We start from the raw sequence: 15261 nt of genomic DNA, 5'->3' as shown, positions 1-15261 counted from the left end.
TTACAGAGCTGCCATTTCCCCAACGATTCGTCGAACGTTTTATGATTTATTTACCATTCCTCTGGTCCCTGGATTTTGGTCCAGGTTGTGTCTACTGTTTTTTAAATCTCCACCCCACCTCCTTTTTCCCACTTTTTTTTTTATCCGTTTCGGGTTGATGGACAAAAACAAAAATATTAAAAAATATCGCAGCGCGAAAGGTCGCGATTTATTTGGACACGACCCCTTCTCGCGCGATTTCCAGCCGAGAAGAATAAAAATGTTTGCGCGTCGACTAAAGCAGTTCACGTGGCTCGCTATGCTGCATCTGATCTCGGATCCCTTCCGGTTAATCGAGCCCCGCCTGGCGAAATTGCACGCGGGTACAGTTAGCCGCGATTCGTTTGAACACGCTTCGAACGCTCCTCGGTCGCTGCCATTCAGACCTATTTTTCTCGTATTTTCTCCAAGGAAGAAATCTGGAAAATGTTCGGTAACGCGTTGTAACATTTAAACTTAGTATTCTATAACGTTTCATCTTTTTTCTCCGACTCTGCTGTCTGATATACCAAAATTCTCTGATATACTAACCTCTTCACGCCTCGTGCAGCACACACAGACATCACGCACCAAATATCTACTTCGTTCTCGAGAAATTTATAACGCTGATTCATCATTCGACTACTTCACAAAGCAATTGCCTTCATTTTTCACTGATATCGTAAAATATTTCACAATTTTGGCGATTATATAACTTAAAGTTACACTAACTTTTGTTAAATAAATACACGAGTAACCTGTTACGTTTAATTTCTACCAATAGAAAAAGTTATTAATAAGAGGATTTCGCGTTTGTGAACAGATTTGGATCCACCAAAGCGGCACAATAGGATTTCTGACGACGGTATAGTGTCGTGCGTGACGGCGTTGGGCTGTCTACGCTCGCCACCGATCTCGAGCATTATCGCCGACGTGAAAAACGCGAAGAGCAATCAGGGTCAGCACCGATGTCTTCCGAAAGGTACCGCGGCTTCGTCAGGGCCTGCGACCTCCACGGCCTTGGACGACCTCATTCATCTACCTGGACCACTGACGGAGGATGCGGTGCTCAAGTGTCTACAGGCTCGATTCTGTGCCAAACAGTACCACGTGAGTGTTTCTTTCTCCTCTATTTTTTTCATTCGATGGCTATCTGGAATTAAAAATAATTGTAGCCCAAATGTAGAATAATATATAACCCGAAGATGAATTTTATATTTTAATTACTTATTTAACTTACTTTATTTTATTTAAAGTCAGACTAATGGTTGAGAATCGAGGAATTTTACATGTTGAAAAACGTAGATATTGGGATAGTTCAAGTTTTTTTTTTTATAATAGCACAATGATATCGGCGCGTTCGTTTCGACTTCTATGTCGGTATCCCGTAATCTGACATTCCGATAATCGGCACAAATTTCACCTAATCGAGCCGCACATTCTTTGCCCTTTGCCAATTGAATCGGCCGGTGCATCAATCACTCTCGGCCTCGATAGCGACGACAGGACACGATAAGTTCGCGCCGCTTCTAATTGAGATGAATGCCCCGTTAGCGAAGATATTGTACCGTACCATTTAACATCTGGAACGTTCGTAAAATCATGAAAACGCTCGAGAAGTTTTCATACTTGGAATACCGCGAAGATCAATTAATCTAACTCTTAAATCCTCGAAAGGAGCTTTGTTCCTCCCTTTACTGGTTTATCGATTATCGTTGCTCGGGCGGCCCAATGTACTATAGGGTTGTCGAATTTAACGAGGTCTCGACCGAGTATCCCCTTCAGAGATAGCCGTGTGCTCGAAGGAGAAATCGGGAGTTTCTCAATAGGTCGTTGAAACGAGGGGAAACTGAGGCGAAAGAAAGGGAACGCCTCGGGTGAAAAAGTCTGTCGATGGTCTCGTTGACCGTGGACAGATATCGCGCGGTTTGATTGCACCGAGCTGCTCTGATGGACGCAAAAACGGCTCCGTTTCCGGTCCCTGTAGCTTCTGTCGCAATTACTTTTTGCAAACGAACGCGCTCGTCATTTTCTTACGGATATCCGCCACCTGATTAATTATTCCTTTCTCATTATCCAATCGTTTGATTACATTCTCCACGTGTTTGCATTCCGTGCTTGTTTATTTACACTTTTCTTTTCATCGTTTTTGATCGTTTTTTTGCATCGGTTGTTTACATTGGAGGACTTGTTTATCTTTGGAATTTATTTACATTCGTATTTGTTTATTTGTGAACTGTATATTGCGCGATGAAACCATAGGTACACATATACAGGCAGTAAATTGTCAGAGGATTTGAATATTTTTGTGTATAAATTAGCTGTGTTAACGATACACTTTGCAATTTCATTAGCACTGTAACGAGGCACGAATAACGTTATCGTATAATAAGGCTAAACGTGACTCCATTAAATATTGTATTAATTAAATGCTTTAATAAGCTCTGCGAAGTCTATGCTTGCGACAGATATCTTCTATGTATACATTTTCGATATTATTTCAAACTTTGTCGACATAATCACTATAGTCACGTCTCATTACAATATTAATGTGAAATTTCAAAATGGTGCATATAGTACACATAATGTATTCATGAAAGATTCTTATGGTAAAAGAGTATGCAAATACAGTCGCCAATCGCTGTAGACAGAAAAATCAGAATCAACAAGGAATGATGTAAAACACGTGTGTTAACACCGGTTTGAATTACAAAAGGAATCTAAGCTCGACTGTACGAGCTAGCTGCTCGAAAGCTCGCAGCACAAGGGAATCGAGGCGAACATCAGAGGCCACGGGGCCTGACGTGGGACCGGTTTTCTCTCTCCCCACTCGGCTTTCGGGCGTTTTTCATCTTTTTGTTCATCCTGCGTGGCGTTGCTTTCTCTAGATGGGCTTCTAATAGGAATCAAGACCCGCCAAAGCCTCGCCGCTCGTACATTGTTGCATCAGACTGCGCTATCGACCTATCTTCTCATCCACTCTTCGTTTTCCAACCCGAGATGTCCCAATTTTCGAGTGTCCACACTTCCAGGCGTCCTTCCAACCCTCTTCCAGAATGCTATTCAAATAAACCGCGATGCATACTGAAATATCAACTCGTGAATCTTCATGAATACATCAAGGATGTATTCTTTCTCTTTTGTGACGAAAAGTCGATCGTTACTAGTAGACCAGAGATGCTTGTGCAAATTCCAATTTTTATGCAATTTCAGTGGAGATTTGTTTCGCCGATTAAGTATCGTAACACGATAATACGACAGATATTATATCTTATGCACATTAAATATTTTCGCGCAACAAAATATCCAATAAATGCATGAACATGCTCGATCTAAACAATTTTTAATGGATCGTAGAAAGGCTTCTTCCAGTGAGTGACTTATCTCCCCCCTCCCCTCTCTCCTGTTGATAATTTAATTTCAAATTTTTTCTATGTGGAATAATTTCGCGGTGATCAGTGCTACGTAATAACAAAGACAAGATAGATGCCCCTAGTATCAGCTTGGTATAATCAGGCTCAGCAAGATCGAGCTGCGATTAATCTTGCTTGATGGCTGGTTGCAAAGCATGCGGCATCTAGGCATCCATAACCCACGCGTCCGATACGCAATAACAATGCAAAAAGCAACACGGCTGGACAGTGAAGGAAAAAGTAGTCTCATTTCGCATCGTCTCTGACGAGGGCTGTACCGCGATCGCCGCGTGTCAAGACGCTTTGTGGACGAACCGACAATCGGACGAGTAGATAATCGAAACGCGTTTCAGACGAACGTGGGCCCCATACTGGTCTGTATCAATCCATATACGGACGTCAGGAATCCATTGACCTTAACGAGCACCAGGGCCGTACCTTTGGCGCCCCAACTGAACAAAGTCGTTCAGGAGGCCGTGCGACAGCAATCGGAAACCGGATACCCCCAGGCCATCATTCTTTCCGGTAAGCAGCCGACATTTTTCATCCACAAATCCTTTTAATTTATTTAATACCTATATAGCTTGTTATATTTACTATCTCTTTTACTTTTAGATCTATCTTCTATATGTGTATCATTTGATCTATTTTACGACGATTCTGCGAGTTATATGTTAATTGTTGCTGTTTAGGGACCAGTGGTTCCGGGAAGACGTACGCTTCTATGTTGTTACTTAGGCAATTGTTCGACGTGGCTGGAGGTGGTCCAGAAACGGACGCCTTCAAACACTTGGCAGCGGCCTTCACAGTTCTTAGGTCTCTGGGATCTGCAAAGACCGCCACCAACTCGGAGAGTTCTAGGATAGTACGTGACAGTTCATTCTTTTTCCTTTTCCCTGTGGCAAAGGGTAGAATTGATTATGGGGGTTGTTCCTCTAGGGTCACTTTATAGAGGTCCAGGTTACGGACGGTGCCTTGTACAGAACGAAGATACACTGCTATTTTCTGGACCAAACGCGAGTCATCAGGCCACTACCGGACGAGAAGAATTACCACATATTTTACCAAATGTTAGCCGGCTTGTCGCACGAGGAACGAGGTAGAGAATTGGGTTTTGATACGATAGGATGTTTGATCATTGGAATATTTATTTAGTTTTTGCTTTATTCGTTAGTCAAACTTAATTTGGAGGGTTACAATCTAAAGAACCTGAGGTATCTACAGCATGGAGACACTAGGCAGGACGAAGCTGAAGATGCCATTAGGTTCCAAGCGTGGAAGGCTTGTTTAGGTATAATAATCGCCCAGCTATATCTCTAGATAGTACATAATTATTTAATAGAATCTACAATAAATTTCCTCTAACTTCTTTAATTTTCAATATTTCATATTCCAAATTTTAGTCAATATATCATGAAGTGCACAGGTATAATAATATCTGGATAGCTATTACCACTCAATTTAATCGTGAAGATTATGTTTCTTAATAATATTCGAGAAAAACTTTTTCCAAATATTCCAAGTTCAATTATCATACAATATTATTTATAGGTGTGTTAGGTATACCCTTCTTAGATGTAGTGCGAGTATTGGCGGCAGTGTTGATCCTGGGCAACGTTGGTTTCACGGATCGACCGGGAGTCGAGGTCGGTGTCATCGGAGAGAACGAATTAGCCTCTGTCGCGGCTCTTCTAGGCGTGCCACCACCAGCACTGCTTAGAGGACTCACTTCGAGGACGCACAATGCCCGTGGCCAGCTGGTGAAATCGGTCTGCGACGCAAATATGGTACTGTTAACTCATTCTGTGCAATCTGTGCTGTAACGCCGCCGATCGGTCGGAGCGGAACCATGTTGAAGGGTGTTTGTTTATGCAGTCTAACATGACCAGGGACTCGCTGGCCAAAGCTCTGTATTGCCGTACCGTCGCTACGATCGTCAGGAGAGCCAACAGCCTGAAGAGGCTAGGTTCCACCCTTGGTACACTTTCGTCGGACTCGAATGAATCTGTTCATAATCAAGCTGAAGTGACCAGTCAACATGCATCCACTATTGGCAGTTCTGCAGGTAAGTGAAAGTATAGAATTTGTGGTACAATAGGTCATTTGAAAATGACCAATAATTCTATCAATAATATATAGATTATACATACAATTCAATCATTTTCTTATAATTATTCGAATCTTTTTTTATTGTATTTCCTTTATGGTATAAAAGCTAATTAAAAGTCATTTGATTCCTTACTGTTGTTAATACATACGACCCTCTGTCGGATTAATAGATTTTGGTTTGATCGTATTATTAGTAAAAAGTCGTACGTGTCTTAAATTTAATTGTTCAAGCAATGTTTATCTGGAATTGTTCGAATAATTATAAGCGGTATGGTGGACACAATTAAAATTGTCAGATTGAACGAATAAGTGAATTTATTTAAGGAATGTGAAATAAAATTTCGTCCCAATTGCAACTTATTTAAAGAAGGAAAATTAACCCCTTGCCTTACAATTTTTTTTAGTAACTTAACTGTGAGCCTTATCTCACTTCACTGCTATAAAATTATGTTGAATGATAATAATTTGTACCTATTAATCTTTGGTAAGAATTAATATTAAGGAACTAAAGTTTAAATTAGCGCTGAAACACAACTTTGTTGCAAATATAATCTTATCCTTATTGCATCGGAACCAGTTTGTATCTTGAATATGACTTGATATTATAAGGCATCGGGGTTAGCAAAGGCATGCTATATGAAATAACACGTACTACAAAACCAGTTAGCTGTTTTTGACGAATGTACTCGTCATGAAGAAATGGCAATATTTTGTGTTATGGCGAGTACACTCGTCATGCGTAAAAAGTAGTTACAATTTGCTGTTTAAATTACAATTTTAGTGAAGACATAATTTAAGATGCTTTAAATATTTGGAAGCCAAGACGAAATAAAACGAACAAATAAAAGAATATAAATAATTATTATGAAGAAACTGTATATAGCGTAAACAATGCGGCACATTTTAGGTACATACTTCTCAAAGAGGTTGCAACAGTTAACTGGTTAACTAAAACGTACCTATTGCCACCCTTATAGGTTTCATTACTTCCAAATTTATTCTTTTCTCTATTAGTCGCAATCTCTCGTGTCACGTGCAGGTGGTACCGGTTCCAGAAGCATGACCGCGCTGAACAACGCGGTACGACACGCGACGGATGGCTTCATCGGAATCCTGGACATGTTCGGGTTCGAGGATCCAAAACCAAGTCAACTGGAGCATCTGTGCATCAATTTATGCGCGGAAACCATGCAACATTTCTACAACACGCATATATTTAAGAGCTCGATCGAGAGCTGCCGCGATGAAGGCATTCGATGCGACGTGGAAGTCGACTACGTCGATAACGTGCCATGTATCGATCTCATCTCTTCTCTGGTGAGCGTTTAAGAAGTTTCGATAATTCATTCAAATCTGGGATTTGTTCAAACGATCGAGATGCATGTAGTACGAGGATTTTCCGACTTGTTTCGTAGAGAACCGGTCTGTTGAGTATGTTGGATGTCGAATGCTCGATTCGTGGTACTGCTGAGAGCTACGTGGCGAAAGTAAAGGTTCAGCACAAACAGAATCCACGGTTGTTCGAACCTAGGACCGTAGATTGCAGGTCATTTGGGATCCAGCATTTCGCTGGCAGAGTTACTTACGATGCTTCCGATTTTCTGGGTATGTGGACGATAATATTTTTTAATGTACATATATGTTCTTATACTTATCCTTACGCCTTATTTAAATCAACAATGTTTCTTCATATTTTTTTCGTGGGAAGTTCGTTTTATAGTGTTTACCAAGTTCTATCTTTTATATGAAAAAAAATATTGAAATCTTTATTGAATTTAATTCTCAGTCCAAACATCAAACGTAGTTCGATATTGGAAACCAAAGAATAAAAAGGCATTCCCCTCAAAATCCTATTCACAATGGTACACCATAAAATACGGAATTTTTCTATAAAGATACCAATAAGGACGTGGTTCCCGACGATCTGGTAGCCGTATTCTACAAGCACACGTGTAGCTTTGGTTTCGCGACCCATCTGTTTGGCAGCGAACTGAAAGCTCTCTACGCGAGCGATACAGTGCCCAGGGGTGTCAGCTTCAGGATATCGCCCACATCTCACACCGACCTGTAAGAAAAAGACCCTGGTCGCACAGCCAAAAATTTGGAATCGCCACTCGTTCCATAAAATTTAAGAATTAAAAAACAAGAAAATCAGCTTAAAATTCTATCATCTTAGACAATCTTTTTTTCTAAAAAGGTATTTAAATTAGTAATAAAATTTGGCAAGAGATTCTATGTAGATACAATTAAAATGTGATTCGAAATTTTTGGTCGGCAGAATTTTTACGAGGTGCAAGAGCGATCGTTGATAATTTCCTTTCAGATTGAACGGAGACGAGCCGATCTCTACGTTAACGCAGGACTTCCACACGAGGCTGGATAATCTCCTGAGGACTTTGGTCCACGCGAGGCCCCACTTTGTCAGGTGCATTAGGAGCAACGGTACCGAGACGCCTCTTCACTTAGACAGAGGCGTGACTATGCGTCAGATACGATCCCTTCAGGTTCTCGAGACGGTGAATCTAATGGCCGGCGGTACGTCTTGAAACTATCTACGACAGGGAATTTACATACGCGCGCGGTAGATCTCTTTGCCTGTTATCGCCTGTGGCGTTTGATCTTGTCCCTGTCAATGGTTCCTCCCTGAAAATAGTAGAATTTTGGAAGTCGTAGGAGTTGAGTGTTTCTTAATTTTTCAGATTTAGAAATGTGTATGTAGTATGTATAATAAAAATTAGTTAATTTTTCATACGTTTAAATCAATTTTCAACCAAATTTCATATGTTTAAATCAATTTTCGATCGTTCAACACGACGTTAACATTTGTTTATTTTTAATCAATCAATCTAGTGTTGTATCATCAGAGTTGATCGTGTAAACAATGTAAAATTGTAGTAGCTGTATGATTGAAACAATAGGTGTTTTGTGTAGTACATTATATAATAATTTTTGACGATAAAAATATCAGGCGGCGAAGACGTAATATAAATCTTTCAATCGAACGATTCTAATTCTTATCCAAAATGTACTATTGAAAGGAGAATAGTTTATTATTTGATTGTTAGGATTATTCTTTTAAACATTTAGTTGAGAAGAGGGCGTCGGCTCGAAAAAATTGCAGGATATCCGCATCGGATGCGTTTCAAGGCGTTCAATGCGAGGTACAGGCTGATCGCGCCGTTCAAACAACTGCGTCGTGCCGAGGAGCAAGCGGTGGAGGATACGAAGCTCATTTTGCAGAACGCACAGCAACTGAAGAGCAAATTCGGCGCGAGTACCAGCTGGGCGCTTGGCAAGAGGCACATCTTCCTCAGCGAGGGCATTAGGCAACAGCTCGAGAACCTACGCTCGGAAACACGCAGGAAAGCCGCCACCGTGATACAGGTAATGGGATTTTTCGCGGCGCCCTTATCTTTTAATTACCAACGAAACTTTAATAAAATCCTTTTCGCTATTTCTTGTTTAGTGTTCTTTGTTCATTTAAAAGAAGTATGCTGTTTAATATCCTCAGAGCTTCTTAAAGTATTTGATCCATTTCCACTTTTTAAATGCTTTCCAATCGAGGTATTCCATCTGGAATTATCACAACAATAAATAAGAATCATTTGCAATCTTTTACTCGCAAAATATCGTTTTTTAATTTTCTTGCATTTAAAGATATAGGAATAATTATTGAGAGAAATAATTTTAGGAATACAAATACTTTTGACACAAGGAGAAATATAACTTACCTAATCAAAAGTCTTCCACCTTACATTAAAAAAGGAGTTGCTAATTAAGAAACGCTAAATTATCTCTTTACCTATTTTCAGTCCACGTGGAGAGGTTGGCGAGTGCGGAGAAGGTGGCCTTTGAGGAAAACCACTATAGGTGTAACATCTGGTATCGGTCAGAAAAAGCCTCAACAACCCACATCTGCTAACACTGGAACCGTTCAAAGGAACGTTACCACTGCAACGGGTACCGGAACCGGAACAAGACCTAGGCCTCAGCCAATCGCTGGCACGCCACCTCCTGATCCATCGGAGAAGTGCGCAGACCAGAAAATGATCCAGCAAACGTGTACCTTATTCGGATTGGATTTGGTAAGCAGAGCTGGCATGTTTTTATGGAGACCTCTGTTCCAAGGCCGTGACTTTAGGTCGTGAAACGAAATGGAACTTTGTTGCAGGAACGACCACCTCCGGTACCGCCCAGCAGATCGTACACCGTGACTGGAAACACAAAGTTGGGCTATCCGCAGACTAGAATCATGAAGATGCCCTTCCCAGGTAAGGAGGTGGTTGCTCTAATAAATATCGATCTTATTAAACTTGGGAATTTAAGCATCGTTGAATTTTGTGTTAGGAAGTATTTGTGTATTATTGATTTGAAAAAGTATAACTTCGTCCTTTTGTCGAATTTTGTATTAGAGAATATTTATATATTGATCGCTGATACTGATTCAAAGAAATACAATGCTCTATGAAAAATTTAGAGAACTTGTTTAAGTTGTGTTAGTAGATGAAAGATTCAAGTTCTAATTCTATTCGTGCAGAGTGGTTCGATTTATTCTAGAATGATTCTTCCCTGGATTCGTCGTACTACGCATTTGGTTTTGCTTTCCAAATACGGGTGGAGTTATTGTTCTTTCAGAAGAGGGTGAAGGGGAGGTGGTCCTCCTGAAGGGTGAAACGGTTCTGGTCGTGGGTGCGTCTCCCAGGCGAGGTCACCTGCTGGTGGAACACAACAACACCACGCTACACGTGCCCTATCAGTTCATGGAGCTGAAGCCATGTAATATTAACATCTGAACGCGTTATTTATTTCCGTGGCGTTTTCGTTGCTCGTACGATGCCGTGAGTTTAACTCTAATTCCGCTAAAAATTTCATCGAATTTACTATCAGGGAACCTTGGTTTATAAAATAAAAATTGAAATCTTTATTCAAACTTTGACAGAGAAATCTATAGGGAAAAATGGAAATGTAGGAACATAATAGTACATGGATAGCTGTTTCTTATTTAAAAGGACAACTCGAATAGAGTCGAAACTTTGCTTCCTCTCCGCGATTCCATTCTCTTTCCTTTGTTATATTCGTTCCAGTAGTATAATCCGTCATTATGCTGATATTTCATCTTCCTTGACATATATCCTTTTTCCACATCTCTTGATGTCCTATTCGCGAGCCATTTTCTTCAGACAAAAACAACCTGCCGATGAAAAACAAACGCGAGAGATTCTCGCGGAAACGTTATTATCCGATTGGATTTCCGAATGCAATTTAAACTTCCAATTAGCTTCACACAGTTACTCTGTGCGAATTCTTTTCTCTCCTCGTTTAAACTATGAATACTGTCCTCTTCCCATGTATATCGTTCTACATTTTACCTACTGGAGATGTGAAAGTAATTGTCATGTTAATTCTGGAACACAAAGCAGCAATTTTTTCCAGATTTTTATTGTTATAATACGAATAATGGTATTTTGAAGTGCTATATGACAAACGAAAACTTTGTCAATCATAAAAATTATAAAAAATTTGTGTTTTAGGATGAAATTCGTATGAAATTGGTACTATTATCGATAAACCAGCGTTACAGGAAAAGTGAAAGGAATGAAAATTAGCAGAAAAGTTCGTGACACTGGCATCGTTCGAGCGGCAAGGGAACACCGATAAGATTAGAATTAGAAGCGCGGCTAGGACAGTAAAGTTTGTCCTTTAATTAATTACGCCGACCGTCGGGCGAGAGTTTCACGCGGAAGTCAGTACGTCGGTGCTTATCGTTCGCTCGAAACGCGTCTCGTCTTCCTCGCTCCTTCCGCGTGGGTGGCAGCTACCCTCCACGAGCCACGTTCGTCTTCCATGTAGATAAGTACACTCAAGCCGACTCGCGTTTTCGAATTAGTAAGCATGTTAGCCGTTAAATGCCGTTGAGTCTCGCGATCTTCCGTATATGAGTAGATTTTACGTGTATGTCGCGCGTTAATTCGATCAAGCGACGATAACTAGCACGATCGACCGTAGACACAGTGATAAGAGAATTTTAGGAAATTTGTAATGGTTGTAACGGTGTGCGAATGATCAGTTTCGAATATGTTTCAAGCTCGTTGAATCTTTTTTGGAATTATGATTAGTACGATGTGTTAAACAAGAACTTAATAGGGGTATAAGATCGTCAAAGTATAAGTGCTGGGGGGGGAGGGGGGGTTAGAGGATATTTACCAACAGTATTCTGTCTTTGAATTCTTAGTGCCAATTTCTAGAAAGAAATCTGCAGCCACTGTAGAACGTCCAAATTTCGTTTCCAGGAATTTAAGTAAAATGTTAGTGGAGTCAGGGATGAAAAGAAAATTCATCTTCGGAGACGAGATTTGGTCGTTTTACGGTGTATTTGTACATGTACTATATGATTAAGAGATCGACTTCGTAAGATAGCTCGACAGTAAGTCTAAAGAATAGATTTAATCGAACAAGTTACTCTATCATTATCGCGATAATCATAACAGGCAACAAGTTCTAACATTGAATCGGGAAAGGTAGATAGGAGAGACAGAGTGAGAGCGCGCTTTGTAGATATACGAAACTCGTTCAGTTAGAAACGATAAGCGTCCATTGAGAGGAACAGGCGAGAGTTCGGCCTGGAAACTCTGTCGAGTTCACCGTTTCGAGAATATGTACATACGAGTATGTATGCCGAATGTTACGTAGTTTACAGATACCAGAGCTGATGCATACGTATAGGTAGCTATAAGTGCGTCGAGATATTTTTGAATAAAATATAAACGTTTTTGAAAATGATAACGACCTCTCTTCTTATTCGCCCTTAGTTTCTTTCATCCGTGAAAATTCAGCACCCCTCCGCGCTAGAGTGAAAACACATAAAGTATGTTTCGTTCATTAGAAATAGTTCCCTTTACCAAGAAATTAAATTAATACGGCTATTTTACTTCAAATAAGAGGCATTGCTTCCTTCAATTAGGAAATTCCTCCTTCTCTTTCCTCTTCTTTTCGCTCTATTGACACACCTTTCCACGTTCATTTATCTATAATTCTCACTATTCATCCTGTTATTTCTCCACCTACATGAACATTTACAAACGTCGATCTACGACTCTTTGCATTTTTTCCCCTTATCAACTCGTGATCTGAAATTCCTCCGCTTCAATGATCGCAGTAGCGATTCCTGCACGATATGTTCGATCCTCTGTGTAGAAAATCAGACGTCAAAGAGACAAACTTATTGCATCACCTTGTCAACTTGTTCGTGGAGTTCACGCATACACGTGACCATTAGTGCACGTGGAACAACATGCGTGGCTGCAGTCGTAAAAGGATGTCATGTATGGGACTTAATAATAAGCAGTTTCGAGGGATAGCACGATTCGCGTTCGCATTAACAAGCGGCACGGTGCGACCGATCCGGTGTTAATTAGCTTTTAATTAACATTGTTACAACGGGAGAGTATACGAAATTTATGTAACTCGGCCGACTCGCTTTCGCTTGGCCAGATTTGCGCCGTTTGATCCATATCGTCTGTGGACAGGAATTTGGTTAATTACCCGACCAATAATACCGGAAGGTATTGTTTAGATACCTGCTAGTTTATGTATAATTATGGTGATAAAATTAGTATCTAGTATAACTGATAATAATACAAGGTATTTTTATTAATAAATTTAATTAACGCTAAAACTGAATCCATAGAGAAATATGGATATTATTGTATTTATGATGAATACAATTTTGACGTCAGAGATAAAACCTTTAATCCAAATTATGTTTAAATAAAAGACATAATCATCGCGATCGCGATTAGTTCAAGTTGTATAATTTGATCTGTATTTCGGTATACACGTCCCAAATCAGTTAACAACGACGAATCATCTCGAGAAACCTACTTTGCTTTCAAAGGGCCGTTCTTCAACAAGATTCAGCGATAAAGTCCTAACATTCAATAAGTTTCAAGATCGACTCATCGCTCTTAAATTTTATAAAACGATGAAATAGTAGAAAAAAGCCATACGAAATATTTCCTTCTAACGCTCGATATCAGCAAACTTCTTCCATTGTGACTACAGTTCTACGTTCTTGATTCAATCAGAGTTAACAAAGATCCTTCAGAATGCATTCCGTCACCGAGACCCAGTGTCCTACTTCGTATTTTCTCTCATTTTCCTTCAAGAAATTCTGCAATTCCAGAGAAACTTGCGCGCACGTCCGTCCCCACGGCAGAATCACGCCTGTTACCCTCTTTTTCCCAGATTTAATTTTCTCTCGCGAGGTGTGCCTTCGACGTTTAGCGCGACACTCGCGGCAGGAAGTGGGCAGGCTCGTGTCTCGTTTCCAGCGCGCCTGCTGCCGCGGAAGAATGCTCGCTGCAAAGAAACTGGCGAATAGGAATTCTTCGGTGTCAGACGTGTCCTAGAAACGAGTCGCTCGAGCGCCAGGTATGCTTCAATAGCAAAATTTCCTCTCTTTTGCGTTTCTCCGACGTCGCTGTTGCATTGACCTGTTTGACGCTTTCGCGAGAGAATGGCGTAAAGCGGATAGATTTGCAGATAAATGGTTTGCACTTCTAGAACTATGCTTTGAACGCTACAGCTCGGCACGTTTAAAGTTTCAAGGATCTTACAGCAATACCATGAAAACGAAACCGGGTTGCAATTATAAATATTTATTAATGTCTTAACTTGTCGAATATTTTATAAAATTAATTAATCAATGAGATGATTTGATTCAAATGGACTCATATTCAATTGGTCAATGGACAACATTTGGCTTTCACTTAAAATTAGTATCTTTCTGCATCGATGTAGCGAGCAGATCGGTTCAGATTTTTGGAGACCATTTTTCTCGGCCGCGTCTAGTGCCTGCGAGGCAAATTAAAGCGCAGAGCTTCGATCTCATTTTTGGAAATAGAGAGGAGTCGCTAAATCCGATGAGCAGGAGCAACTGGCTTTTAGATTTAGCGCTTCACGAACTCTTCCTATTTCTAAAAATGAAACTGACAGTGTTTGCATATTGTGAATGACATACGAGTTAAATCGCAACAGTGCCGATCCGATCTCTATCTCAATGCCGGAAGAGACTATTTTGAAGCGAAATTTAAATGGATTTATTAATAAAACTTTGATAAACTCAGTTTTTCTGTTTGCTCGCACCTCGTATTTAGATACTCCACTCACCTAGACTGCAAAGAAATTAATGTTATAAAAATTCTAGAATCCTGGAGTCCTAAAGTCCAAGAATTTTACAGACCTATAAAAATCCTACGATACTAAAAAAAAGTCCAGAAGTCTTAGAGTCTCGGGAACCTAGTTTCATAGACATCGTAGAATTCCATAGGGATTCTAAGATCCCAGAATCCTAGAGTTTTAGAAGGGAAAAGAAATAATCGTAAAGCTACGATCTTTTAAGAGTACAAATTTCAGTGGCAAATATAATCGATAGAAGTGCTTCTATACTTTAAAATCATTTTTTTTTTAAATTCGTTATTTCGATGAAACGAATAGACGTATTTTTCCAAATGTACCAGCGGACCAGGCATTGGATACCTGCCTTAATTCGCGATCGGTATATCGTTCACGAACTCGGCCCAACACCCATGTACCACAAAAAGGCGATGAAATATTAACGCAACATTCATAATTACGCGTGAATGGAGATCGCTGGCTGAGTCGAAAATAAATGGTTTCCGCAGCGGAAGCCGGTGTCGGATAATGAACAAAATAGGCTCTG

General features: G+C 40.1%; 1 protein-coding gene across 2 annotated transcripts in view; it reads left to right on the top strand.

The window, feature by feature from the left end:
• Positions 1-11710, top strand: part of LOC100643333 (unconventional myosin-IXb) — a 90649-nt gene extending 78939 nt beyond the window's left edge. For both annotated transcript variants that reach the window (XM_048409595.1, XM_020864982.2), the window contains 15 exons: positions 842-1128; positions 3785-3956; positions 4124-4296; positions 4371-4530; positions 4606-4722; positions 4983-5218; positions 5307-5496; positions 6580-6857; positions 6956-7145; positions 7436-7607; positions 7864-8075; positions 8662-8924; positions 9353-9625; positions 9712-9811; positions 10176-11710. In XM_048409595.1, the coding sequence (XP_048265552.1) occupies positions 842-1128; positions 3785-3956; positions 4124-4296; positions 4371-4530; positions 4606-4722; positions 4983-5218; positions 5307-5496; positions 6580-6857; positions 6956-7145; positions 7436-7607; positions 7864-8075; positions 8662-8924; positions 9353-9625; positions 9712-9811; positions 10176-10333 (2981 nt within the window). In that variant the 3' untranslated portion in view covers positions 10334-11710. The remainder of the gene's footprint in view (positions 1-841; positions 1129-3784; positions 3957-4123; positions 4297-4370; positions 4531-4605; positions 4723-4982; positions 5219-5306; positions 5497-6579; positions 6858-6955; positions 7146-7435; positions 7608-7863; positions 8076-8661; positions 8925-9352; positions 9626-9711; positions 9812-10175) is intronic.
• Positions 11711-15261: the final 3551 nt, after the last annotated feature.

Source organism: Bombus terrestris, chromosome 10 (assembly GCF_910591885.1).
Source record: "Bombus terrestris chromosome 10, iyBomTerr1.2, whole genome shotgun sequence".
Taxonomy (NCBI): domain Eukaryota; kingdom Metazoa; phylum Arthropoda; class Insecta; order Hymenoptera; family Apidae; genus Bombus; species Bombus terrestris.
The sequence above is the reverse complement of the archived record's forward strand: the minus strand, read 5'-3'. Positions and strand labels throughout refer to the sequence as shown.